This window comes from Vigna unguiculata, chromosome 7, assembly GCF_004118075.2.
Source record: "Vigna unguiculata cultivar IT97K-499-35 chromosome 7, ASM411807v1, whole genome shotgun sequence".
Taxonomy (NCBI): Eukaryota; Viridiplantae; Streptophyta; class Magnoliopsida; order Fabales; family Fabaceae; genus Vigna; species Vigna unguiculata.
Window position 1 is genome coordinate 27,617,448 of NC_040285.1, and position 26,280 is coordinate 27,643,727.

The following is a 26,280-nucleotide window of genomic DNA, read 5'->3' on the forward strand; positions in this document are numbered from 1 at the left end:
CGAAAATAAAAAATGATTTCAGAAAAAAAAAAAACTATGCGAAAAATCTGTGTGAACAAAAGTACTACATACAAAATATCAGAATGTCAATCTAAATAAGGCAATGACCGAAGCAGTAGTAGCATTCATGAAGGAGTAGAAACAATTACACTCACTTCCATGGAGAAATTGTAACAGAAAAAGGTATTATGAGATTAGCAAAGTATCATGATACTTTAAAATGTGCCAACCACAATATACTTTTTTAAGGATAAGACAAATTAATAAATTAAAATAAAATATAAACTGAGTTTAAAGGTATTAACCCTTGTGGCAGTCAAAATAATTATTACAAACATTGTGATATACCATTTAAATAGAATAATTTACTCAATAAAATATCACATGATTATAATAATGAGAAGCAATCAGATGAGAATATAAGAAAGGTAACTGTTACAGTCATCCAAGAGTATACTTCGAAAGTAACTTAGGCATACCACCATGCCATAGACAAACACAAAGGAAGTTTAAAAGTTTGCAAAAGGGGTCCCTCCTAGAGTAAGGAGTTACAAAAAAGAAGGGCATCATAGCCATAAAAACTGCTTTGCTACAGATAACTGGTCCCAACTACGCAGCCCCGCTACCACCATCAGATCCACCTCTAGACTTCTTCCCATCTGCTCCCACCATAAGGTGATCATTGCAAAAGGAAAAGAATCAAGACAAGAACACACACGAAAAGAAAGGGTAAGCTAGTGTAATTTAAAGTTAACATAGTATAACAGACGAATACTTAAACAGTTCAAGCATGCAACACAGTGAGCACAAAGAATCATGGTATAATAGACACGCAGGACACTATGACTCAATTATCCGGATACATATACTAAGATCGGATTCACGGGACGTTTGCACTTGTGGTGGCCTCTACTGCTCTGCAGAGCCATTGCCAATGGGTTTCACCCTACCACACACAAGGTTAACCTTTAAGCATCTAAGACCATTATCCTGCCAAAGACTAAGGCCTCTCGCCACTCTCACCACTTGGGTCAGTTTGCTCTACTTGAGACTCACTAACCCATTCGAGTTTCGGGATGCGGTCCTTACTTGAATCCATATCTTAATATATGCACTACGCACCACCATGAGATCTCCCCACGAGACTCATGGAATTACACTTATCACATACAAATTTCATGATCCTCATACCATAACCACCACTGGTTATCTCAACATTTAATTCTCATGCACGTTCTCAACCAACCAAACAGAATCCCATGTTTTCCTCATGTTAACATACAAATTTTAGTGCATACAACTCATGCAACTCATGCAATTTCACCATAATCATGTACGTTCGAGATAAATAGCCACACACACAAAGTAAACCAGAGTATACAACACAAATCTGCACCATTCTCGCCTAGGCTAGAAGCCCTCGCCTAAGCTACAACAACTGTCTCGCTTAGGCTAGGCATTCTCGCCTGGGCAAGGTCTGTAACAGTGGCACTCTGCGAGCCCTCGCTTGGGCGAGACCAACTCGCCTGGGCGAGATCGTCATTCGCCCAAAAATAAAAACCCCTCGCCTGGAAGAGGACGCAAGCAGAGCACACTAGCTTTCCTCGAGTACTCGCTTGGGCGAGCCATTCTCGCCTGAGCGAGACAATGCGTCGCTCAAAACAAGCTTTGGTCGCCTGAACGAGATGCTCGAGTAGCACCAGGGCGACCTTCTGCTATTCTCGCCTAGGCGAGACGAGCTCGTTTAGGCGAGAATACCAATTCTCCCCCACTATTTCACACATGCAGCACCACAAACAGACAACACCCACCAAACAGTTCATTCATATACAAGCACAACACTTTTAAACCATCCCAAGCATGAAATAGAGCAGAAATATACCAAGTACTTAAAATTTTGAAAAGAAAAGGCCTAGCTTCCCTTACCTTTTTTATGCAAGAAAAGGAACAACAACTTAAAGAGCACGACTTAGGCACAATAGCTCCACAGACTAGGATGGTGAACTGAAACAAAACCCCAGGACCCAAACTAGAGTAAGAAAGTGAACCTTAAACGCAACAAAATACCCAACTAGAAAAGGAGAAGGAAAAAGGCCACTACAGATCCGAGGAGTAATTTACTAGAGGAGAACAGCTGAGCTAGCTCGAAGATGGAATTTCTCTATGCCTAGCAGAGCTTCTGCTTTCGTAAAGAGATGAGAAGAAAACTATTTTTCTCAAACAAAGGTAAAGTGAGATTGTGAGGGGCTGACAGAGTATTGGGATCCTACAAAGGAGCTGACCTTGGGCCTACGAAAGGCCAGACCCAACCCTTTTTGGAACAGAAAAAGGGACTTACAAACATTAAACATTTTTAGCGGTATATCATAATCCTTAAAAATAACCCCTAATAACAAATATGTTTTTCAATGATGTTATTATAAACTAATATTTCAGATAAATAATATAGTTTGTGTTTGACAAATCTATTAAAATGATAAAAAAATCTCTCCTCTGAAGTTTAGAATTGTATATTCAAAACTTTGAAAACTAGCTTTACTGTATTGGATTTTTTTTCTTCTATATTTTAAAACTAAATTTTGAACAATCCCCGCAATTTTGTTTTTAGTTGAAAAAGTAATGTTTATCTTTTCTTGTCTTAATTTACAAGAATTTGCTTTTACGAGTTTTACATAAACCGGTCTAAAGTACTGAATATTAAAAGTTAAGTTATGTTTATTTATATATATATATATATATATATATATATATAAAATATTTTGTTATGTTTATATTTAATTTTAATTTTATTCAATAAATAATTTATTTTAAATTAAAATAATTATTTTATCATATCATTGTAAATTATCATGTTTCTTTAGATTTTAAAGTCTTTACTTTCTTAAAAATTGAATCACTTTTTAAATTAAAAAATTACTCACAAAATAAATATATTTATTTATTTATAATTAAATAAAATAAAAAATTTATATTTAACTTTATATTTATAATGATAATGATAATTTTCATTTTTTTTATTATAGACAATGAACACATATGTGCATAATAAATTTATTTTTATTAGTATATATATATATATATATTAAAAAATTAACTAATTTTAGATATTATTTTTATATATTAAAGTGTTTGTGTTTTGTAAATATTTACATTTTTTTTATAATTATATTTTTATAATTGTCTATGTGAAAAAGTATCAATTTTTTGAAATCAAATTTAGAGGTGATAAAAAATATTAATAAAATGAATATTTATGATTGGAGTAGATTGTCATTCTAACTATTTGGATTTGATTGCATGTGTATGATTTATTATTTTCATGTAAAATATAGTACTTGAAAATGAATTTATTTAGCTTAATATAAAAATGCTACATTTGATTTTTGAAAGAAAGTTATAACTAACTTCTTTCATACTTTTTATTATCGTTGAAGTCATCTTCTAAAACACGATAATATGATGTAACATCCCATTTAATTTATAATCATGATTAAAGAAAGTGTCACACAGGATAATACAGAAATACAGACTTGGAGTTTAAACACTACTCCATACAATAACCAGACACACAACTATGCCACAACTAAACCAGATACAATGTTCATCAATAATCAAAATAGGAAATTAAAAGAAAACTAGTACATGGGCTATATAGCCCCAAAAAGAAAGCCCAAAGTAGTAGAATCCAGCCCAGATGGCTAAGCAGCGGAACCGTCACCTCCATGTTAGACCACGGGTGTTTCTCGCATCTGCTCACATCAATAAATGATTATCGTAAAAGGAGAAGAACCACATACAAGACAACCAAACAAGCAAACAGGGTAAGCTAGAGTAGAAACAGTTTATCAAGCAGTCACATGCTATTACACAATCCAAAACAGTATTCATCAACCAATCATGTTATGACTTCTCAAGCAATACACTAGACTGAGACTCGACTCATCCGGATTACATATAATCAGGTCGGATTCAGCGGATGCTTGCACTTGTGGTGGATTACCCTGCTCACCCCCGAGCTAAGTGTTACAAGTGTTATAATATTTCAATTCCCCACACACAAGGTTAGCCCTTAATGAGTTTCAGGCCTCCTGATACTCTCACCATAAGAGTCAGTCCGCTCTAAGTGAGATTAACTGACTTCTTAGAGTGTCAGGATGCAACATTATCTTGAATCCTTACCAAATTATATAGATGGGGCACCACCGTGGACTCCCACTAACAGGGGCCATGGAATTACGTCCCGACCACTGAAGCACCACCAGGAAGTCTCACCTAGAGACTCGTGGATTTACGTACTGACAACATACCAATCACTTTCCAAACAAACAAATAATATTGATCATGCATTTAACACCTCACGCCATCCTTTGTAACCCATCCTCATTCATATTCCATGTTGATTTCATACCATCCCATTTTTCCCAATTCGGGGATATAGAACTTCACCTCATACCAATACCATGCCATCAATGTAACATTATTGCTCATACCAAATTCATGACCACATATATAACCAACCATTTCATTGAAATCCCATGCCAAGATTTATCCAAGTTCATCATTCACAATCCATGAATCACATCACTCATGCAAATTCATTCATCTCATACTTTATAAATGCATACCAAGACATACATATATCACAAAATAGTATTCATCCCAAATAAATGAGTGCCAACATTTAAGTACCTGCAATTCCATACAATCAAGCACAACACACAACCATAATTTTTACACCAAAATTTCTAAGAAAATTTATTATCACAAAACCAAAATCACTGCAATAATGCGTGACACATTTCTCAAGCTACAGACATCTAATCGACTATCTAACCGATCAAACCACAAAATAGCATGTTATGAACCAAATGTCCAAATTTGAGCTCAATCCAACGGTTAATGAGTCGGGAAAGTCAATTTTACTAAAACTGCGCATATTAGAAAAATACACAGTCGCCCAGCAACCAAGTCAACTCGCCCAGCGACTGCGCGACGCATCCAGAATACGAGAAATAACGTCAAATATCACAGTTTTATGAATATTTGAACCCCTAACTCAAAAATATACCAAAAATTAACGTTTTCCCCCAACTTTTCTCATATTTCACAAAACATTAATAGTATAAAATAGAAATAATGTAAAACCCTAGCTTCCCTTACTTGGAAAATAAGCTAGTGGAAAGCTCCGACACACACAGTGAGCACCACAGTCCCAAGGGTAGGCCAAAGAGCTGAAAACAAAGTGAAGTAGAATAGGAACGAGATTACTACGAAACCCTAAATGTAATCACAAAAATATGCCCAGAGAAAGAGAAGCATGAGCTCGAGATTTGACTTACATGGAGTGGAATTGAGCTTATAGCTAACTTGTCCAGGAGGAGACCAAACCTAGCAGAGCTTTCTGTTGGGAAGTAATGAGAACGTGAAAACATATGTTTTTTAGAATGAGATGTGATTGAGAGTGTTAAGTTGGTTTAGAGACTTGAACTCCCCATGGGCCTGCCCTAGACCCAACAGATAAGGGGCAACCTCTTGTATTTATGACAGAAATTAACAAAGGAAATTTGTGGCCTTACATAGAACACAATAATATGATGTAAGAAAGTTCAAATTTATAATTTATGTTATTATTGAGGGAATCTTTGAAATGTTTTGAAAAATCTTAAGTTGATATTTGATATTGGATGTTTTTGAACTATGTTAAGTTTTGAGGAGTAAAATACACACAACTCTTAAGTTTTTGGATTGATGATTAAGCTATCATAATTAAAATGTTGTTGAGTTGAGTTGAAAGATTTAACAATTTCATTTTATATATATTATAAATATCAGGAGGTTTACTGGTGATGTTAATCTAAATTGAGTTTGATTATTGAATGAATTGTTGAACTATATTGATTATTATAATAATTGATTTCAGATATATTATTGAACTTTACTTTCTTCATTTATATGGTTTGGGTGTTAGAAAAGTAATGGAACTAAATACAAGTTTACTTTGAGTAAAAAAATAGATTTTTTTTTTATTAGTTTGTAAAATTTTATTAGTTTTTTTTATTCAAATAGATTTCTTGTTTCTTATACTTTTAATAACCATCAAGCAGCATGTAAGTGACTTAAACATTATTGAAGTTGTGATATAAAGTGTCATGTTGATTGTTCGAATGACTTTTCCTTCTAAAAGAATGTATATTTTGTGTGATGGGTTTAATTTAAGGTGTGAATTACGTGACTTCATTGAAAGAATGGAGGATATATAAAATGGTAATCCAACATTGGTTATTAAAAATAAAGTTTATAAATGATTGAGATTTAAAAAAAAATGATTGAGTTTTTTTTTGTTAATTTAATCTCAATTTATTCTTAAATTAGTTTATATAAAATTAAAAAAGATGTTTATATGTAACAAATAGGATAAACAAATGATTTTTAGTGGTTAAATTAGGAAAATAAAATTTATGTCGTGCATTTAAATTTAGAAATATTTACCCTTCATATTCTTTTTTTTTTAAGTTTAATTTCATATGCCAAATTTTCATTTAAGAAAACTTATATGAATTTGATATAGGAAAATGATTTACTTAGGCTTTGAATATTTATTTAACACAATCAATTGTAATATTTTCTTTTAATAATATTTAATCTCTTCCATTAATATCTTTTTAAAGTCTCAAATATTCCACCTTTGTTTAAAACTTATGTAAATTGAATCGAATAGGTTAAACTGTTCTCTTCTCTCAAAATCTCCCGATACAATATTATATTATCCTCACATAGTAACCGATATTAAAAAGCTAATAAGGTTTAAATGCACCTGTTCAAGAGTCTAATTGATTAGTTAATGCTTTTAGGACGTCACATTAGTGATTTTTTCTTTACAAACATGTATTGTTTTACTAAAAAATCATGTAAAAATACATTGAAAACAACAAATAACACAATTTTGACATATTTCAAAAAAAATAAAAAATTACTTTACACTCTTTAACTAATGCAATGAGAATCTAAATTTAAATCTCACTATTACCATCATTATCTATACTATTAATAAACTTTAAGTTCAAACCTTATTAATCAATCATTTACACTAATTACTTTAAACACGGATACAATTAAATAAATTACTTTTTTTTTTACATATTTTTATTTTAGTTCTTCTTTGTTTTCATATACCAGAGATAAAGAAAGGCAAAAGAGAATTATACCAAGTATACGCTGTCTCCTCCCTTCAGTCTTCCAGTCTCCATCTCTCGACTCGGATCGGAGCAAAACTCTCTTTTCTCCTCAATCTTCCATTTCACTCTCTCTCTAAAACCCTAACATTGCGAAATGCCCGAACCGGAGTCGCGAAACCGTCACGGACCAGAAGCACAATTGGTACCGGAATCGGGATCGGCACCCGGACCTGTACCAAATCCGCAGCCCAAAACAGAAACTGTGCGGACCGAACAAGTGCATGCACAATTGGGGCTGAAATCGGAATCAAAAGCTGATCCCGCGGTAAAAGACTCAGATCTCAGGAGAACGACGACGGTCCGTTCCAATGAGGCGAACGCCAATCCTTCTCCCACTCCGCAGCTCCGGAAAGACGAAGGAAGCCGAACGTTCACCATGAGAGAATTACTGAATGGATTGAAAAACGATTCCGAACCGGAGAAAGAAGATGCTAACTCACCTTACAGGTTACTGCTCTTTCGCCTCATTGGATTAGGAAACGTACACGTGAAATGAGTGAAATGACAATACGCCCGGCTTACTTCTTGATGCAATCTTTATCTTAGTTACGGAATGGTACAACACAGAAATTGTATCTTGTATCGTAGATCGTTGGCGTGTAAAATAAAAGCAATGGTTCTAATGTTAGCTTCTATTAGCGAATTTCTTTTTGTTCAGCTATGGTAAATCAAAGTGATATAGATTTGAGGGTGTGGCTTCTGGGGTGGTTTGTCTTCTTTTTGTGCATACTTGAACTGCAGCTTACTGTAGTGTTTAAAAAATTTCAGTCCAGAACGACAGCAACAGCACGCAGAGCAGAACACCGCTGCTATGGAGTTGATAAATAGCGTTGTAGGTGTTGATGATGAAGGCCGGTCCCGACAGAGGATTCTTACATTTGCTGCCAGGAGGTAACATGGCTGCTTCTATTTGCTACTAGGAATTACCCACGCCGAACACTTGGTGCAAAACTGCAATCTGCTTTGTAATCTTTTGCCAATAGTAGGTGCTCCTTGGTAGGGGCTGCAATTGTTCATATTTATTCAAACTTATGACTTCTTAATTGGATTTTCTAGGTATGCTACTGCAATTGAGAGGAACCCTGAAGATTATGATGCATTGTACAATTGGGCATTAGTACTACAGGTCCGATGTTAGTCGAGTCACTGGTTTTTCATGTTATTTTTGTATATTTTTTGCTTATTGGCCTTTTTTTTTTCCCTTCTGTTTTTGTTTAAAATACTTGGGTTGTACAATTTCAATTTGTTGACCTGTATAAGTTATTCTGGCATGATATTCCATTAGTATGATGGAATTTTAATGGCTACTTATATTTTGCATTATTGTAACTGGAATAAATATTTTTCATTTTCTGATGAAATGGAATTGCAACATTATTTTAGCAAATGAAATTCCTTGGACATCCACTGCAAACAAAGTTCTATTGGCTTATGTTAAACTTAAGAGTAAGCACCATGAATTATGTATTTATTATTCTTTATTATTTGGAACAATCTAGTTTTTAGGCCAGAATTACAGAACAGGATATAGGCAATGCAGGGTCTCCCCACAAAAGAAGTTTCCTCCTGCATTCAGCAATTAGTACGAAAACTACCCAATAACCACCCTTAATCTCTGTACATAATATGCATCACATCACACACTAACTGTGCTTCATTGAATTGATCTTTCTATATATGACTAATTAACTAAATAAAAACTGAAATAATGCGCAAAAGCAGTAGTTTGGATCCATAGCTATTACCTAGGGACAATTTCTATGCAAACACGAATAATGCATGCTTACTAAATTTCAGTTTCCTTCTTATCCTTTCTTACATAAACTGTCCAAGTTCTATTTCTACTGGTTTGAATTGTAGTTATGCTATACTTGGTCCAAACTTTACATAATCTGTCTATTGAATCCTTTCTGGTGTGCAGGAAAGTGCAGATAATGTTAGTCCAGATTCCACTTCACCCTCCAAAGATGCTTTGCTGGAGGAGGCTTGTAAGAAGTATGATGAGGCCACTCTCCTTTGTCCCACACTACATGATGTATGTAATATTGTCCTTCTTTGTCCCACACTACATCCTGGATACAAGTGTAGGTCAGTTGAACACTAGAAATACTTGGGCATGGCAAAAAAAATCGTCTTAACGAGTCCAAACCTCAAATCAGACTTGGTATGCAAATGCTAATAAATACCACTTAAAAACCTTTGAAATGGGCATACACACGCATATGTGGAAGCTGTAAATGTTATTGTGTATATTATTATTTTTATTATTTTATTCTTTTCTCATTATTCATTTATATAAAACACAGACTCATAATATTTAATAGAGACAAACAAGGAAAATAACTCTGATGTTGTATAGAAGTTATGAAATGCCTTATAAAAGGACAATATGAGTTTCTTATAAAATGTGCCTCATATTAAAGACCAGAAGGTGCAATAGAAACATATAACCACCACATAAGCAATTTAGTTTTGTGAACATTTGTTTATTATGTATAAGACTGATGAAACATTCTCTCTCATTCCTGGTTCAGGTATTCAACATATAAACTTATTTACTTTACACATTTTTTAAATATGCTACCAATTGCTCTAACTAATAGTTAATAAACATATTGACTATGCTCTAACTAACTAATGTATTGACGAATTATATAATGTAGTGAGTCAGTGATTGATACCCAGTAGTTAGTTAGTTACATTGTTGAGTTAGTTAGGTTTGTGTGTTACAATAGGTTAAAGCAGATATGCTGTCTATAAATAAGAGGGGAGGTTGAGAGAGGGATCATAGTGTCATTTGTGAGAGTAAATTAGGCTCATATGGTTATGTAGGAAGGTACAAATACCCAAATGCAGTGTGTGTGTCCTATTCTATAGACTGGGGATTTCTTCCCTATTTTTTGTAATAAAGATGCTAGGTTTCTTTAACCATAGAACTACCAGAGTTCTGATCTTGGAGCTATGGGTAGTGTATATGGGAGGACCTAGGGACTCTACAAGTTTGGCAAGAATGAAGAAACAGTTTTTTGATGTTTTTGAAGAAATAACGATAGAGAATAGCAAGTTTTAGGCTTTCAGTCTCAAGGAAGAATGACAATTGTTGGTGCAAAAATAAGATGAGAAGGTAAAAGACTTTGGAAGGAAGAAAACAGAGGGGATGTTGAAGTCTTGAAAGATGGAGGTGAAATCTTAGGAGCAATAAAATAGAGGGGAAGAGCAAGTCTTGAAGGATAGAGCAGTCACTGAGATGGTGGAAGCAGAAACAAAGATGAAATCAGAACTGATCTCATTGGAGGATTGGAAGCAAAGGAATCAAGGACTGATTCATGTAAATGAAGAAACAATAAAATTTAGAAAGTGCAAAAGATAGGAAACAACATCGTAATGAGGCAGAATTTGAAAAATTGAAGGTGAAGATGCAGAGATTGGTTTAAGGTAAATCAAATTTCACCAGTGAGTCACAAGCTCCAAAAGGTGAAGAGTTTTCAGGTCACCGGAGAAAGAGATAGTTGGGGACATGAAGGGTTGACCATAATGGGTGAATATGTGAAGTACCGGTCTGCCATGCCTACAGGTGTTTGTATCTCAGGCTGTACAGTCAAGGAATTGCTACAAATGCCACCAGCTTTGTGTTCTTGCATGGATTTAGATGGGTCACTGTCAAAGATGGAGGTGTGTCTCTCATGTGTTTGGTTTTCTTCTCAGTTTGATTGGGATGCTTGTAAGGTGGTTGATGTTGCTCTATTAATGAGACAACAGTGGAGAAAGGCACTGCCTGTCAATTCCAAAGAAACACAGTTAGTATGACAACAAATAGTGCAGAAACAAAGTATAACGTATTATCCCAGCCATCATCATCAAAACCACTGGATCATGTTTTTACGATGAGGAGGACAATGACAATGAAGGAAGAGTGACTGACACAGCAGGAGAAATAAAATTCTGAGTTTAAAGGGCCAAACCCAATCCACTAAGGACAGTGAGTACCAAGGAAAAAGTTGTCATGCAATTCACAGGGGAGAATCTCTGTTTCATGACTAATAATGAAGAAGAAAATAGACCACTAGAGAGGACTACAGGAGCACTCATATTTTTGGTTTGATGCAGAAGTGTAAGTTCATTTTGGGCTGCCTGCAGTGGTCTGGTTGGGTTGGTCACAGTGCTTTAAAATTAAACAACTGGAAAACTGGTATATGTTCGTTTCATTAGTTACCCGTTAGTTGATACTTAGTAAGTCCATTGGTTAGGTTACTGAGCTGAAATAGTTTGAACAAGGCATGTTGTTTATAAATAAGAGGGGTGGTTGAGAGACGGATCATCTTTTCATTTGTGAGAGGAAATTAAGTCCTTTTAGCATTGAGTGTTTCAGACCCTCAAAATTCTGTGGCATGTCTTCGGAACTTCTAGATCTTTTATCAGTATCACCCTTGTTAATTAAAGAAATTTGTTGTTCATATGTAACACTTTTGGAATTTCCTGGTCATGTAATCCCACACTTCCATTGTATTAGTATTAGTATGAGCTACATTTTACATAACTAGGCATGCTTCACCAAATATCAGTATTCATACCTGATGGGAGTAGTAACCTGTGCTATCTCACCCGCCCTGCAGTATTGGTAGCCCATCTATCTGTAGGAAAATGCTGTCCATATTTTGATGATACACAATTAGTACCTTTGTCAAAAGTCTATTTCTATAATAGGAAAGCTCAAAATTGTTCCTATTTGCCTAAGTATGTCTGTGTTTTTGGACAAAAGTCCAAGCCCTTACTTTTCATTTTCCTCTACATTTGATTGTATTCAGGCTTTCTACAATTGGGCTATAGCAATTTCTGATCGGGCAAAGATGCGTGGCCGCACAAAGGAAGCTGAAGAGCTGTGGAAGCAGGTCAGTAAAAATGAATGCTTCCTTTTATAAATGATTTTCATGCACATTTTGGATGGTTCTTGGCAAAGAACTGAATTTCATACTGAACTTGAATGGAAGAACTATCCACATTTTGGTTATAGCTGTCAAGGTTTGGTTGATAGAGAGAGGACTATCATAACATATCTAATTTTTTTAATATTTTCCCCAGGCAACAAAGAACTATGAAAAAGCGGTTCAACTTAACTGGAACAGTCCCCAGGTCCTTCTCAATTAAAGTTTTTCTTACAATTTCTTATAATTTTTTTGAAACAGCCTTTCTTGTTTCCTTTGTTATATTTGCTTTATTCTGTACACTTTCTGTTCCTACACTTTCGATTTTCTTCACAATTATCCCTTGTTACTAACTTTCACGGAATCTATTTCAGGCACTCAATAATTGGGGACTTGCTCTTCAGGTATATTTAATTTTCCTGTGTACCAGCATTTCACTACGTACAAACGGCAATTAAAAATAATAGTGTATTTGCAATGTTTCATGCTTCTAGCTGCATGTTTGTGTCTCCCCTATTGATATGTATGTATCTTGCAAGTAATTAAAATAGAATTTTAGGAGAAGCTACATAAATGCTTTTTAAAACCACATTTTCATTTCTCTCGAGACTTGGATCTTTTCACTTCATCTGAAACTTTCTTTATACCAAATGCACTTTGGTTCTGGTGAATAAATCTCATGAAATGTGCAGTCTTAGATATCTTTTCAAGTATTATAATTAATCACCTAAACTTAAAAGTGCTATAGTAGCTCTTCGGGCTCATTCAATGCTGTAATTAAGCATCCATGGGCACAGTTCAATCGTTAATCTGTGTCAGAATGTTTTTCTTTTAATCATAGCCAACTCTCTTCTCTTTTTCAGAATATATTTCCCTATGCCCTGAGAGTTATTTTGCAAAAAATGTACTTAATAAAATTATAAAATTCACAATTATCTTTATTGGAAATTCTCAGTTAATTTGTTTGTATTGTCTTTGCTTCAAAAATTGATTTCCAATTTAGGAACTCAGTGCCATTGTTCCAGCCCGAGAAAAGCAAAAGATTGTGAGAACTGCAATCAGCAAGGTAACATTTTTTGGAGGGAATTAGATAGAAGTGACAAACAATTTTTTACATCTGCCATGTCCTCTGAATATAGCACATTTACTCTTCCACTTTTGACTTTTCCATATTCTTTGATGCAGTTTCGTGCAGCCATACAGTTGCAATTTGATTTCCATCGGGCAATTTACAATCTTGGAACTGTTCTGGTCATATTGCTTCTTCATTTTACACATATTTAATGGCATATTATACTTTGGTGTTTTGTATTGACATGTATGTAATAGTATTAAGAGTTAATATTTGACTAGCTTAATGCCTTCACAGTATGGATTAGCAGAGGACACTTTAAGAACTGGGGGATCAGTGAATGCTCAAGAAGTTTCACCAAATGAATTGTACAGCCAGTCTGCAATATATATTGCTGCTGCTCATGCACTGAAACCAAATTATTCAGTAAGAAGCCACTATTTACCCTTGGATCCTGTTAGTTTTTTTTCTCCTATTTTAATCATGCAATCTGCTTATGTATTGTTTTTACTCATTATTTTGGTGTATCTAACAGGTTTATAGTAGTGCCTTGCGGTTGGTGCGCTCTATGGTGAGTACAATTTATCCTTAATCATCTGGATGAACATTGCAATATGCTACATAATTTATCATTTAAACGACTTAAAAAATATTGCTCTTTCTAGCTTTCTGAATTTTGTTTCAACTAAGAAACCATGTGGTTTATTGGATTATTGGTTCACATGTCTCATCTCCTCAAGTAGTACTTGAAGTGAGACAACTTATATTATTTTCTTTAGAAGTTAACTTATCCTCCTTGGATTGATATATACCATCCGTTATTATTGTTTCATTACTTAATGTCAGTGTTAGTTGATGGAACCATTCATTTAAATACTAACTTTGACAGAACTCATTTTCCACAGCTACCATTACCACACCTTAAAGTTGGATATTTAAATGCACCTCCTGTGGGGTCAATGATTGCACCCCATAATGACTGGAAACGGTCAGAGTTCCTTTTGGATCATGAAAAGCTTCAGCAGGTAAGATGCGGCTGACAAATTGAATTTTTTTAGTTAGTTTAAAAATTATTCATACCTTATAGGTTCTAGTCTTACAACTGCTAATTTTGATTAAATAATTTGTATTCCTTCATTCAGGTACCTAGAGGAGATCATAAACAAGTACCTCAAAGCCTCTCAGGCAGATCAGTAGATGCAGTGAACGGGGATAAGAAGACTATCAAAGTAGATATAGCAGATATAATTTCTGTATCAGCATGTGCTGATCTGACCTTACCACCTGGTGCAGGGCTCTGCATAGATACAAGTCATGGATCGTTTTACTTGGTAAGCAACAGTTTGTTGATCTTAGTTTGTCCATATCGCAATCATTAATTGCTCGTTTCCTCTGGGGTTATCAAGTATTGTTTAATCAATTGCACTAAATGATTGAAGACAACATTTAGTTATGACACAGGCATTTGAGTGACAAAGCCAAATGACCTCTTTCATAATGAAGTAGTCACTAGGGGGGGCATAACCTCCATGCATCGAATAGTTTTTCCGTGCATTTGCAGAGAAAGGCAAAGTCCATTCATGTGTTTTTGTGTTTCCCAAGTAACCTATCCACCACTGATCACCATTGTTCTTTAAAAATGGATATCCTAAATCCAAATTTAATTAATTATACAAGGGTTGATTTCATATTTGAGATGAAATCTTTGAAATGTGATTTCATCTCAATCTGGAAACACGAGCATCTCTTTAGATTTTGAAAATGCAGCTCTAATCTTCATTTTTACTTGCATTATCAAGGTTGCGGACTCTTGGGAATCATTGGATGGCTGGCTGGATGCACTTCGTCTAGTTTACACAATTTATGTGCGAGGCAAAAGCGATGTTCTGGCTGGTATAATAACAGGATGAATATAAGTTTTATGTGTACCATCAATTTAATATTCCAATTTAGCAAGAACTAATTCCCGCGTTTTGCACTTCTCGCGAACTTGTGTATAATAGAGTTATGTATGAAATAATTTCAATACAATTGAAAAATCTTGGTTTACTCGTTAACGAGATTGTTTCTAACTTTTACAAATATACATTTCACAAGAGTTGCAGAGTTTTAGGAACTGAAATATGAATTAATGTTGTTTACACTCTCATTTCTATGAATTTCTATTCCGGTTCAAGCCTTATTTTCGTTGTTTGATCCTCCGCGCGATTTTACACTTCGTTGGTTATACTTTCTTTAGTCCATTTCCTGGCAAGGCTGAAAAACCATGTATTACTCAAGACTACATGGGTTTCTTTAGTTTTTTTGCTGGGATGGGATGTACCTGCAAGAGCTGCGCTAAAAAAACTGACCTTATTTTTGTCAGAAAATTTGGATGTTACAAACTGTATGCGGTTACACTAACACTCTTCTGCAATGCATATGGATGATGTGAATCCAGAGTGTACACGTGTTCACCAAAAAAGAAGGGTACGGTAGCTAATTCCTATAGCATTTAATTAACAGCTGGTCCTGTTGTGGGTCAAACTTTAGGAGGGAACGAATTTCATGCAGATTGGAGGATGGATTCTTGCAAGAGCTAGAATAGCAGCAGGTAAAGTCCATAGTCCTTCCCCACAAATGAGTCCAGAAGCAGCTGCTGGAACCATGGACTCTGCCTTCACGGAGTCCAGCTTGTGCCACGCAAACACAACCACGCTACCTATGAACATGTCGATAGCGAAGTATGCTCCAACCAGAAATGGTACGGCCATGACCATTGGTAATGGCATCCATTTACCAATCTTTTTTGGTGAAAAGTCTCTGATCATGTTTGCTCCAATGGCAAAAGCGAAGAACCCAAAGCAAAGCTGCAAGCAATGCTGGGGCAATGCTGAGAAACCTTGGACACCAATGATTGCCATGTTTCTGTAAATTAAAGCATACGGAGCTTTGAATTCTCCTTGCGGATTTCCCACATCGAATGCCTTGTAGTATAGGAAGAAGCTGAGAGGAGCCGCCACACACCCCATTGCAATGCCGATTACTTGGCATACGAACATGGCTCTGGGTGAGGTACGTGTGTAATGAGCAGTTTTGAAATCTTGCATCAGAATACAGGACACTGAGACCACGGATTTAACCAGACCGCAACCTACTAGTCCAGCCACCACACCATTTTCTTTTCCAGTGAGTGCTGCCAGCGTAAAGAGTGCAACTTTCCCATAATTATATGCCATGTTTATGTCCGTCAGACCTGCTCCAAAAGCATTGCAGAATGCCAGAGAAGGAGCGAATATGTAAGCAACCACAACATAGTACCATTTCAGCTGAGGAAACATGCGAGGCAAAATAATTATGGAAATGATTGTTAAAACGACGTATCCAACTATTCCAATCCGCATGGGAATGCTCTCCGTCAGAAATGTCTCAGCTTCTTTAATGTCTTCACTGGGTTTCTCCTTTCTATCAGCAGTCACTGTTGCAGTAAGAATACAACCTCCTCAACATTACATATAATATATATTATTATTACTGTTATCATCATCATAATTGAAAAATAACAGAGAAGTCACTGTTGCAGTAAGAATATGATCTCATCATTAGATATAATAATCTTCATCATCATAATTGGAAAATAAATAAAACACAAGTGTGTGAATTTGACGGATCTTACCATTTTTATTGTTCTTGTTCTTTATTCTCTCATGGACGTTTAGGACTGTGCAAATTAGAATCTTGGTGAAGTTGTATATGCCATCACCGAGGATTAGTGCGATTGATAGAAAAACCTTGTAACCATATAAACCCTTCATGTTACTTTCTTCTAAATTGTCCGGGAACCAATCTCCTCTTCGTCTATCAGTGAGTGGATATATGAGTCCATAGGAGATCACAGCTCCAAGGAGCAAAGATACGTTCACAAGGTGAGAGCAAATCATTCCTGCTCCAACAAAAGTCATACTAAAATCGAAATAGAATCTGCAAATTAAATCCAGAGTGTGATCAGAAACATATGGGATGTAACATTTCATTTAGAAGTTTAGAAGCACTTAGCATACTAAAAACTAAAAACTCATACGTTTGCTTCCAAGCTTGTAATCCAAAGGTGGGGAACTGTTCGAATCCACAGTCCTCTATCCCTGAGAAGAACCACTTGAATAAACCCCATAAGAAACTGATAGAAAAATACTTTGTGAAACACCGTACTTGCTTCCTGCAATATTTTATGAAGATTGTTAGTTATTAACAGGAAGCTTTTCTTCTTTTCCGTATAGTGTATTATCAACCGGAAAAGAAAAGTTGTAAAAAAAAATATTTGAACAGTAGAACTTATATATGCAAATAGCAACAAATGAAAGCTTATGAATAGTAGAGAAGTGTAGGATACTTGGCCATTTTGTCTCCCTGAGTATGAAAACCATTGATGAGAACAGCTGTGGCCAAACCACTGGGATAAGTCAAGTTGAGGTCAACTATCATGATCTGCAGCAGAAAGAAGTATTGTAAGAAGTATTTTCTTACTCAAGTGAGAGCATTCATTACACATGCAACTTACTCAACTTCATCACTGTCCCCAAGTCAGCCAACAAGTATATCACAAAAACAAAAACATAGTCTGATTTGTTGATGAGTGTTTGTGAAAAGTTTTAAATACATGCATCCAATCATATGTAAATCACATAAAGGAAGATATAGAAGTAATACCTTTCTGAGTGGAATCAAGACAAAGAGACCTACAAAACACACCACAAAAAGGAAGGCAGTCATCCAACCAAATCCAGGTTCTTTGATAGCGTTTGGACTGTTACCCTCGTTTCCTACTCCAGACAACTCATAAGTCTTTCTGTTTAATCCCAACAGATAAGAAGCAAATCCTCCTGTCAATATATACAAAGATCAAACTTCAAGCAAAAGTACAGAGAGAGTGTAAATTCAGCAAGAAATATTTATGAAGAGGACACATATTTTCAGAAAGATAGAAGAGAAAACTCTAACCTCCAACAGCAATGCTATAACATGCAACTGCACAAGTCTGTATGATAGTGTTTTCCTGGCGGCTGAAGGGTTTGGCTACAATACCAGCCTTGCTCAAAACCTTGGTCCAGGTTCGGACAAACACAAAGGCAAGGAGTGCAGCAGAAACATTCAGGTTAGGAACCATGCCAGTTGTGAGGTTGAGTTTCATGACTATTATGCTATATATGATTCCAATCATCATGCTCACAAACACTCCTCTCAGGGTTATCTGTTCTCTCCATGGCTGAGACTGAACTTCAGCTGCAGCTACCTGATCCTCCAAGTCTTCATCTCTTTCAACTATCTCTAGTTTCTTCTCTTCTTCCATCTTCTCTAACTGTAGTAACAGTTGTGTCACCTGACCTATGTAACACAAACTTTGAACATCAGACAAGCATACCAAAACTGATAATGCCTGGTTGGTATTAATACTATGTTTATTAGTTGTGATGTATGGGCAGAGATATTGAAAAGTGGAATTATAATATACTGTTAACATCTTCCTTACCTTAGTTTAATTGTTCTTTCTCCTTTGCCTTTTCCTCACCAATTGGATGGACATGAAAGATATTAAGATGCTTTCTTTTCCCAAAGGCACAGCTACTGTATGGATTGATGTGGGGTACATATATAGAAGAAGTGTTAACAACTAATGACTGGAATGCGACAAACGGTAACATTATCAGAGTATTAATAAAGACTATTATTCTCTTAGTAAATATGTTCAATCTCCCAGGTAAGAAAGTGGAAAAAAAAATTATAGTAATTTATCTCAGTGTTAAATGTTGGTATTTATTGAATTTTGTGTTTATATATTTGCTTGGAACCTTTTTTGCTGTGATATCTAAATTTAACTTTCACACATTAAGCTTGTTGACCCACGGATGCTGTGGTTGGCATCTGGTGTCTAAAATATCATCCATAAATATCGGATTTAAAAGACTACAAAAATACTATTCATTCAACCGAAAATCAACATTGTGTCCACCAATCATACAGCAGATAACAAATTCGCTTCACTACAATTTGTTCATACAATAATTCCATATCGTACCTTGTGTCCTGTTAATTTTTTTGTTCCTTTATGAGCAAAGTTTTTGTATCAAAACAGATTTTTTTTCTGATACAAACAATTATTACTTCAATTGAATAAGAAGCATTCACAATGCATACAAAACAAGATTTTGTGTCTAAAATAAGGAGGCAATGTGTTAAACACTCCTTGATCTCAAATAAGAGTTGTTAAAAGGAAGTATTATCTATTTAACAATCTAGCTCATTTGTGTTGAACTCCAGCAAAAAAAAATATATATATATATATATATATATATATATATATATATATATATATATATATATATATATGAGAAATGTACACCCATAAAAAAATATCATGTTATTATAATGGCTTATATCAATTGTTACATCATTAATTACTTGTTAAAAATAATTTCTAATAGAATCATCTTGAATTATATAAATTTGATTGTGTCAACATTAATAACAATAAAAATAATAGTAATAATATTAAAAAATATAAAATATACGTTACATCAACTTTGATGTATACTAATAAAGTACTAAATAGTTTTAAACTGATATAAAATTTGATAAATACAATCAATTAAAAAGCAAACCTTGAATAATCTAAATAAAAGCTGAAATAAAAATAAAAAATGACCAAATAATAAAAAATCGCAGTATTTTCTTAATCAAGGAGGATTATACTCTTTACCTGTTTTTCTTTTGTAGGGTGTTGTTCCATAATTTGAATACAAAGTGATACAAAGTTGACGGTTTTTGTTCTTCAAGAAGAACCCATAATCTATACTACTCTTAAATTCTCGAGGAAAAACAGTTTTGACTACAGAAAATTTACTTTTCACAGATTCGTCACAACAACGGCAAATATATAGCATTTCGAAAAATGACAAGGCCCAACCACATATATATGCGTTCAGAATCAGAATATATATTATATATATATACAAACACATAACAGGCACACCCACAAATGTAATGAATTGGATGCATTTGCCATGGCAACAGTGAAGATGGAATCGCCAAAAGTTTCTTCTTTTTTTGTTTTCTCTTAGTTTGGTTTGACTAGTTAACGTTACTATTGACCCACCCTTTTCCATGTTTACCCTCGCATGAGGTTCTGATAACATTTGTAGCTAGTGGCAAAGATTCTCTTCCCATAAGGAGAGACTAAGGTGAGCCATTGAAACACTACATTGATTGCATCCCTTAGTGGATGGGTTGGCCTGTCATATATCAGCATCCAGTTTGAAAATGATAGAATTCTGATAAACTTGGATCAATACCCTTTTTTCTTTTTTTCTTCTCTTTTCCTAATAATATAACTAATATTAATAATATAAGCTATTTTGGAGCAATTAAAAGATGTGGGTAATCAAAAGTTTATATCTTTCAAATCAAATCTGGTCTCAAACTTTATCTGTCATGTGTGCTGCTGATTTCAGCTCATAGGATAATAATTGAAGTGTGATGAATTGGGTGATGAAAATATGGCAAAACTTTCTGCGAAATGGTGCTGATGATGATGATTTTGTTGCATCATTAGAACCGTTGAATATGAGCACTTGGTTTGTTTGGAAGATGCTACACTCACACATCACACATCACATCGTGCACAAATTCTGTGTGTGAATGTAATTGTTCATATGCAGAGAGAAAGGGTAAGTTAGATAATTTGAAAGTGAAAGTGTTTCTGCATCAATGCATATTATCATGTGTGAGTGGCTATGGCTATAGGTGGCATCTATTTGAACAGAAAAGAAAGGTGAAGGTTTTTTCTTTTGTGTTTTTGATCACCATCACCACTAGTTCTATAGTGGATACTTGAATTTGAATCTAGTGGCTCATGGGAAGATCAAATGAGACACGACACTGACACGTAACACAACATTCTACCTTAGTTGGTGTCTGGAGTGTGGTCGCCATGTGCCTGATTCGTACGCTTTTGCCAAAACCTGATTTCCACGCTGATTTTCTGTCTTTTTGAAACCCTACAAAATCCAACTGCATTCATTACAATTAGATTATTAACATTGTTGGGTGTTGTAATAATAGCACTGTTAAGAACAAGAACAAGAATAAGATTAATTGCTTAACAACAAAAGGAAAAACTAAGTTATCAGTGTTGTGTTTTGTTCATATTTAGACAAGGGACTCAAAAAATCAAGGTTCTGATGTCAGATTATGTACTTCAATAATTAGAGTATGGTAAATGATTGATTGAGATAAGCATTTGGAAAATTTTGTTTGTGATGGAAATTTGTTGAGTGGACAAGTTATGTGAATTAAAAAAATAGAGGTTTTAATATGAGGAAATTTAAACAAATATTCATATATAAACAAAATTAGATGTATGAATAAGACTTCTTCTTTTTTAGTTTTTTTGTGAAAGAATTCTTCTACCACCTTTCTCCATCTAAGGATCAAATAAAGAAAAGTATTCAGAACCAATACCAAACCAAACAAAATAGAATAACGTTAAAAAAAATAATGATAAGTTATTTTATACTTATCCATAATTATTCTTTTTATTTTCTTTCTGACCTATCAAATAAAGACCTTTATTATTCTTTCTCATTCTCACCAATCAAATAAAGAAAAAAACTGTTTTGATTTTGTATATCAATGCAAATCATGGAGGAAAAATGGAAAATAAAATAAAATCTAAAATAAAAATTTAACTGGAAAAATCACCAGATTAGAAACCCTGCACTGAAAGGGCTTTTCAATTTAAAGCAAATTCTGTTGAAAAGCGAGTAACTAGAACAAACAATTATAAGACTCCAAATCAAATAGGTAGATGATGGTAATTGCATTTCAATGAATAAGGACGAAAACACTATTACTTTAATCTCTCAATTTATAATAAAAAAAAGCAGAATTTTGATACTATTATAAAAGAACCACGCGAACATTTGAATTTATGACTTTTCAGTCTATAATAAATATTAATTAAACATAAGGTGTATACAAAAAAGTATGAATGTATAAATTATCTTTATTATCAACTTTAAATGACATAATAATATTAAAAATTTTGATTTTTATATGTGTATAATCAGTATGCACATATTAATAATAATAATAATAATAATAATAATAATAATAATAATAATTTAATTAGTTAATGCAGATTTACAACATTTTTGTTTTATAAATTAAATATGATCTGCATGCAAACATAACTCCAAAATTAAAGTCTTTAATACTTTGTAGTTTTAATTTTGTATTGTTGTAATGGTGATATATTTTCATATTTAAAATGATGGCTTTTGCTTGATCATGGAATCTAATTAATATGCGAATATTACAATTAATTACTTTATTTATTAAATTTAAGTTTCCAATTGTATCTCTATTTTGAGCAGAGAAAAATGGTACCTTCAGACTTTATTTCTTTAATAAATTAAGATGTAAAAAATTGTTTTCACAGATTCAAATGAAAAGAATAGGGAAAAGTTGTCATATGTACATGGTCTTTTCTTCCGGCACCCATCATTACTAATTGTACCCTGTATTAATAATAAACCGATTCAAATATATATATATATTTTTTACTTTTTTTTTTTGTATACAGTCGCTACTGTTACAATCATTGTTATTACTGTATTTTTTTTTCTACTGTCCTCTTTGAGCAAGAAGAAAATAGATAAAAAAAAAGTAAAATATATATTTGTTGAAAAGTTTGCTTCAAAATGCTTATGAAAGATATTTTATAGGTTCTGAAATAAGTTATTTCAGAATATATTTTTTATATTTTAAAAATTTTATTTAAAAAATTCTGTTCTAAAATTTTTAAAAAACTTACTATTCCCTATTATAAAGGTTAAAATTTATGAAAGTGAAATTTGGGATTATAAAGGTGCATAAAGCAAAACTTTGGACTGGTGGCCTTATCTATAAGATATGTGGGCATAAGAGGAAATTTCTTCCTGCACTCCGATGTTTTCTTATTGTACCCATAAACAAGTTAAAAAGTTAAATTTTTCTTTCTTTTCTTCCTTCTTCCTTCCTTTCCTCACGAGTAAAAGACGTAGAAGGTAAGTTTTGAATTTTATAAGGCATTCTAGATTATACAACTCCAAATGTAATTTTGCATTCAGATTGCATAATCCAAAACTATAATTACAATAAAAATATAATTGAAATTTTAGAAAATGTGGAAGTGCAAGGTGCAAGATAAATTCCTCATATCCCATCTCAATCTAATTAACTTCTTTATCCATAAATAGACCACTTATATCAAAATAATTTTATATCTTAATTTAATTATTCATTATAATTTTAAATATAATATTCATTTATTATGATATATTAAAATTTATTTTTATTTTAAAGCTTGGTTATATAAAAGTAAACATTTATTTTATATAATATAATTACTAACACGTAAGCATAAAAATAAGCTACTTATTTATTTTGAATTAAGATAATAATTATTCCATTGTAACTTTTTTATTATTAATATTAAATAATCGTTTTGCAAGAGACTCAATTTTCTTCATTTCTGTTTTGCTGGCAAATAGGTCAAAACATTTGTTCGTGTATCAACTTCTTAATGTATAATAGCAATAACTTGTGTGCATGGATTCAAAATATATCCACCTTACTGTTAACTGTTACTATGATTTGCCTTGTATTTCTTTCTTGCAGATTAAAATAACTATACATCACAACATCAAAATTTGAGAATAAAATAATAAATGAAAAAAATCATATAAACACTAATATTAAAACATACAAAATATTTTAGAGACTAAATTAAAAGTTAATAAAATAAATCAAGAGAGATTTTGAAATCTAAGATTTCACCTTGCTTGTTATTCAATTTCATGTCTGATATAATGATTCTAGGATAACAAGAGAAAAAGATACAAAAATACAATATTTAAATTATAAATAAAGTATTGAATTTTATTTCGAATCATGACTCTCAGTTTATATAAATTAAATAAAAGAAAATATTGCAAATAGTATATTCGGTAAAACATAGTCATTGATATATTTCATTTTTTACATAATAAAAAAATAACTTTAAATATAAAAGTATTAGTTCAATTAATTTTATTTAAATGTTGCACATAGTTAAAATAATTAAAAGTTATTAACAATTTTCATCTATAGTTATTAAATACAATTTAAGTTTTAACGATTAAGGTTGAATATTGTATATTGACGATAATGGTTTTATGTAATAAATAAATATAAATCAAATGTATATTTAATTACTTCAATTATTAATAAAATTAAAAAAGGTATAAATTTTTATTTTTATTATATTGAAAATAAAACATACAAATATTTTTTATATTAAATCACTATTTATTTAAAAACAATATTATAAATACTAAGAAAAAAGGTTAGAATAGTCCAACTAAAAGAAACTGAAACTTTTCTCTTGATATACAGATTATTTACTACTACACTCCAACAATCTTCTTAAACAGCATCGAAGCTCTAAGAAGCATTGTTCGTCACAATGATTTTGCAGAACAAATATCAATAGTTTAAATTTTAAAAGTAGTAGAATACAAAAATACAAAAATACAAGAAATGGTCTCCAAGTACATTCCATTTCAAAACTATCCTCGTTTACTTTATTTTATTTTTTCATTTCAGACGGCAACATAAAATTAGTGGTCATTGATTTCACCAAATTCACTTTCACAGCCAAAAGCATTAGGTGCCACAAAAAAACATTAAAAAAAACCAAAGAAAAAAAAGAAAAAAAAAAACAGTGAATCTACCGTAACCCGTGATAATAATTATTTTGAGTGAACACTCTGAATCATCACGGGACCCTTTCATTGTTGATTTGTGTAGAAATATAAATATATGCATGGTGGTGTCTGTTCCATGTCTGGTAGTGCATAGACAATTACGAAATAAGCGAACACAAAAAAATTATGTAACTTAGAAAAATAACATTTCCTTTCAATCCGTGTCTTGTTCTACAAATTACATGTTACAATCTTGGACTTTTTGCTATTCCTAAATAAATAAGAGAATCAATTATTTGGCCTCACAACTTGCGTCTTTTGCATTCCTTTTGTTTTTTCACAACTTGTTGCTCTCAAATAAACACAATTAATTTATATGAATATATTTTAGCTGTGAATTGGAAATGTGCAATGTACCTTAGGTAAAAATGCTGTGTCTTACGACAGAGGAACAAGCAACAGAGCTTCATTAAAGATAGATAATGAAAGTATTCATACATTCATTTTTTTCATAACAAGTTTGATGGGTGTCATGCAAATGCTACAGATCATATATAGGTTCTTTTGTTTTTTAATTCTGTTACTCTTATTGATTTTTTTTTTTAAAACTCCTTCTTATTGATTAATTTGAATAAGATTGATAATAAAATGGAGATTATGATATCTAATAATTTCATACTCACTAATGTCTTAACTATAACTATAGTTAGAGATGACAAATAAACTCGTTTCGTATGTTTGTCCGAACTCATTCTCGTTTTGACAGAAAATCTCCGTATTGACGATAGGTACGAACATGAGAAATTCTCGATTTTTTCAATTCGGTATGAGGATGGGTATATGGATGTACATATCCCCACCATATCTCTGTTTCCGTTTAAATTATTAAAATATTCACAATTAATTGAGTAACCCTATATATATATATATATATATATATATATATATATATATATATATATATATATATATATATATATATGTTAAAATCATGTATGTCAATTAAATTTTTTTTTATGTCTCATATTTGAAATTTCTATTATTTTTTAATATTTTTATTTATTGTATATTTTTCTTTCACATGACAATGTTTAATACTCTCAATTTAAGTGTTTAATAGCATAAACCTTTCATTTACTAAGTAATAAAAAGAATATTATTTACTTATTGTTATTAATTTTTGTTTCATTTGAAAAACTCTTTTGTTTTGCTCAAAAACAATTTTTATTATTTCTCAATTATTGAGTATATATGTTGATATTAGGAAAGTTTGCTTAGATCTCTAAGGTATT

The 26,280-nt window shown here is 32.7% G+C and overlaps 2 protein-coding genes and 1 long non-coding RNA gene across 4 annotated transcripts; 1 reads left to right on the forward strand and 2 right to left on the reverse strand.

Annotated features, from left to right (window-relative positions):
- Window positions 1-418: 418 nt before the first annotated feature.
- LOC114189809 lies at window positions 419-2,226 on the reverse strand. Its single transcript, XR_003605736.1, has 3 exons — window positions 2,102-2,226; window positions 1,927-2,004; window positions 419-659 (listed from the first exon to the last, which is right to left on the reverse strand). It is a non-coding gene; the product is annotated as an uncharacterized LOC114189809 (long non-coding RNA).
- A 4,955-nt stretch (window positions 2,227-7,181) lies between these two features.
- On the forward strand, window positions 7,182-15,286 carry LOC114190349 (protein HLB1). The gene is made up of 14 exons (XM_028079197.1): window positions 7,182-7,682; window positions 8,004-8,126; window positions 8,292-8,361; window positions 9,157-9,270; window positions 12,041-12,124; window positions 12,315-12,365; window positions 12,532-12,561; window positions 13,161-13,223; window positions 13,343-13,408; window positions 13,527-13,655; window positions 13,765-13,800; window positions 14,135-14,254; window positions 14,372-14,560; window positions 15,029-15,286. Exons 1-14 carry the CDS (start codon window positions 7,330-7,332, stop codon window positions 15,137-15,139), a joined length of 1,539 nt encoding a protein of 512 aa, XP_027934998.1. The 5' UTR covers window positions 7,182-7,329; the 3' UTR covers window positions 15,140-15,286.
- A 276-nt stretch (window positions 15,287-15,562) lies between these two features.
- On the reverse strand, window positions 15,563-20,117 carry LOC114190348 (metal-nicotianamine transporter YSL1-like). Of its 2 annotated transcripts, XM_028079195.1 has the most exons (8): window positions 19,963-20,117; window positions 18,736-18,830; window positions 18,207-18,590; window positions 17,916-18,088; window positions 17,599-17,693; window positions 17,290-17,424; window positions 16,885-17,189; window positions 15,563-16,686 (listed from the first exon to the last, which is right to left on the reverse strand). In XM_028079195.1, exons 3-8 carry the CDS (start codon window positions 18,553-18,555, stop codon window positions 15,758-15,760), a joined length of 1,986 nt encoding a protein of 661 aa, XP_027934996.1. In that variant the 5' UTR covers window positions 18,556-18,590; window positions 18,736-18,830; window positions 19,963-20,117; the 3' UTR covers window positions 15,563-15,757. The 2 variants fall into 2 exon arrangements, with proteins under 2 accessions (XP_027934996.1, XP_027934997.1); XM_028079196.1 differs by lacking the exons at window positions 18,736-18,830; window positions 19,963-20,117 and having other exon boundaries at window positions 18,207-18,681.
- Window positions 20,118-26,280: the final 6,163 nt, after the last annotated feature.

Excerpts from the sequence above, each read along its gene's own strand:
- LOC114190348 (XM_028079195.1), bottom strand. The coding sequence starts at position 18,555 with ATGGAAGAAGAGAAGAAACTAGAGATAGTTGAAAGAGATGAAGACTTG. Across the intron at positions 17,425-17,598 it reads CAGGGAGACAAAATGGCCAA|GAAGCAAGTACGGTGTTTCA; the intron begins GTATCCTACACT and ends AAAATATTGCAG. Across the intron at positions 17,190-17,289 it reads TTACAAGCTTGGAAGCAAAC|ATTCTATTTCGATTTTAGTA; the intron begins GTATGAGTTTTT and ends TTTAATTTGCAG.
- LOC114190349 (XM_028079197.1), top strand. The coding sequence starts at position 7,330 with ATGCCCGAACCGGAGTCGCGAAACCGTCACGGACCAGAAGCACAATTG. Across the intron at positions 14,255-14,371 it reads ATCATGAAAAGCTTCAGCAG|GTACCTAGAGGAGATCATAA; the intron begins GTAAGATGCGGC and ends TCCTTCATTCAG. Across the intron at positions 14,561-15,028 it reads GTCATGGATCGTTTTACTTG|GTTGCGGACTCTTGGGAATC; the intron begins GTAAGCAACAGT and ends TGCATTATCAAG.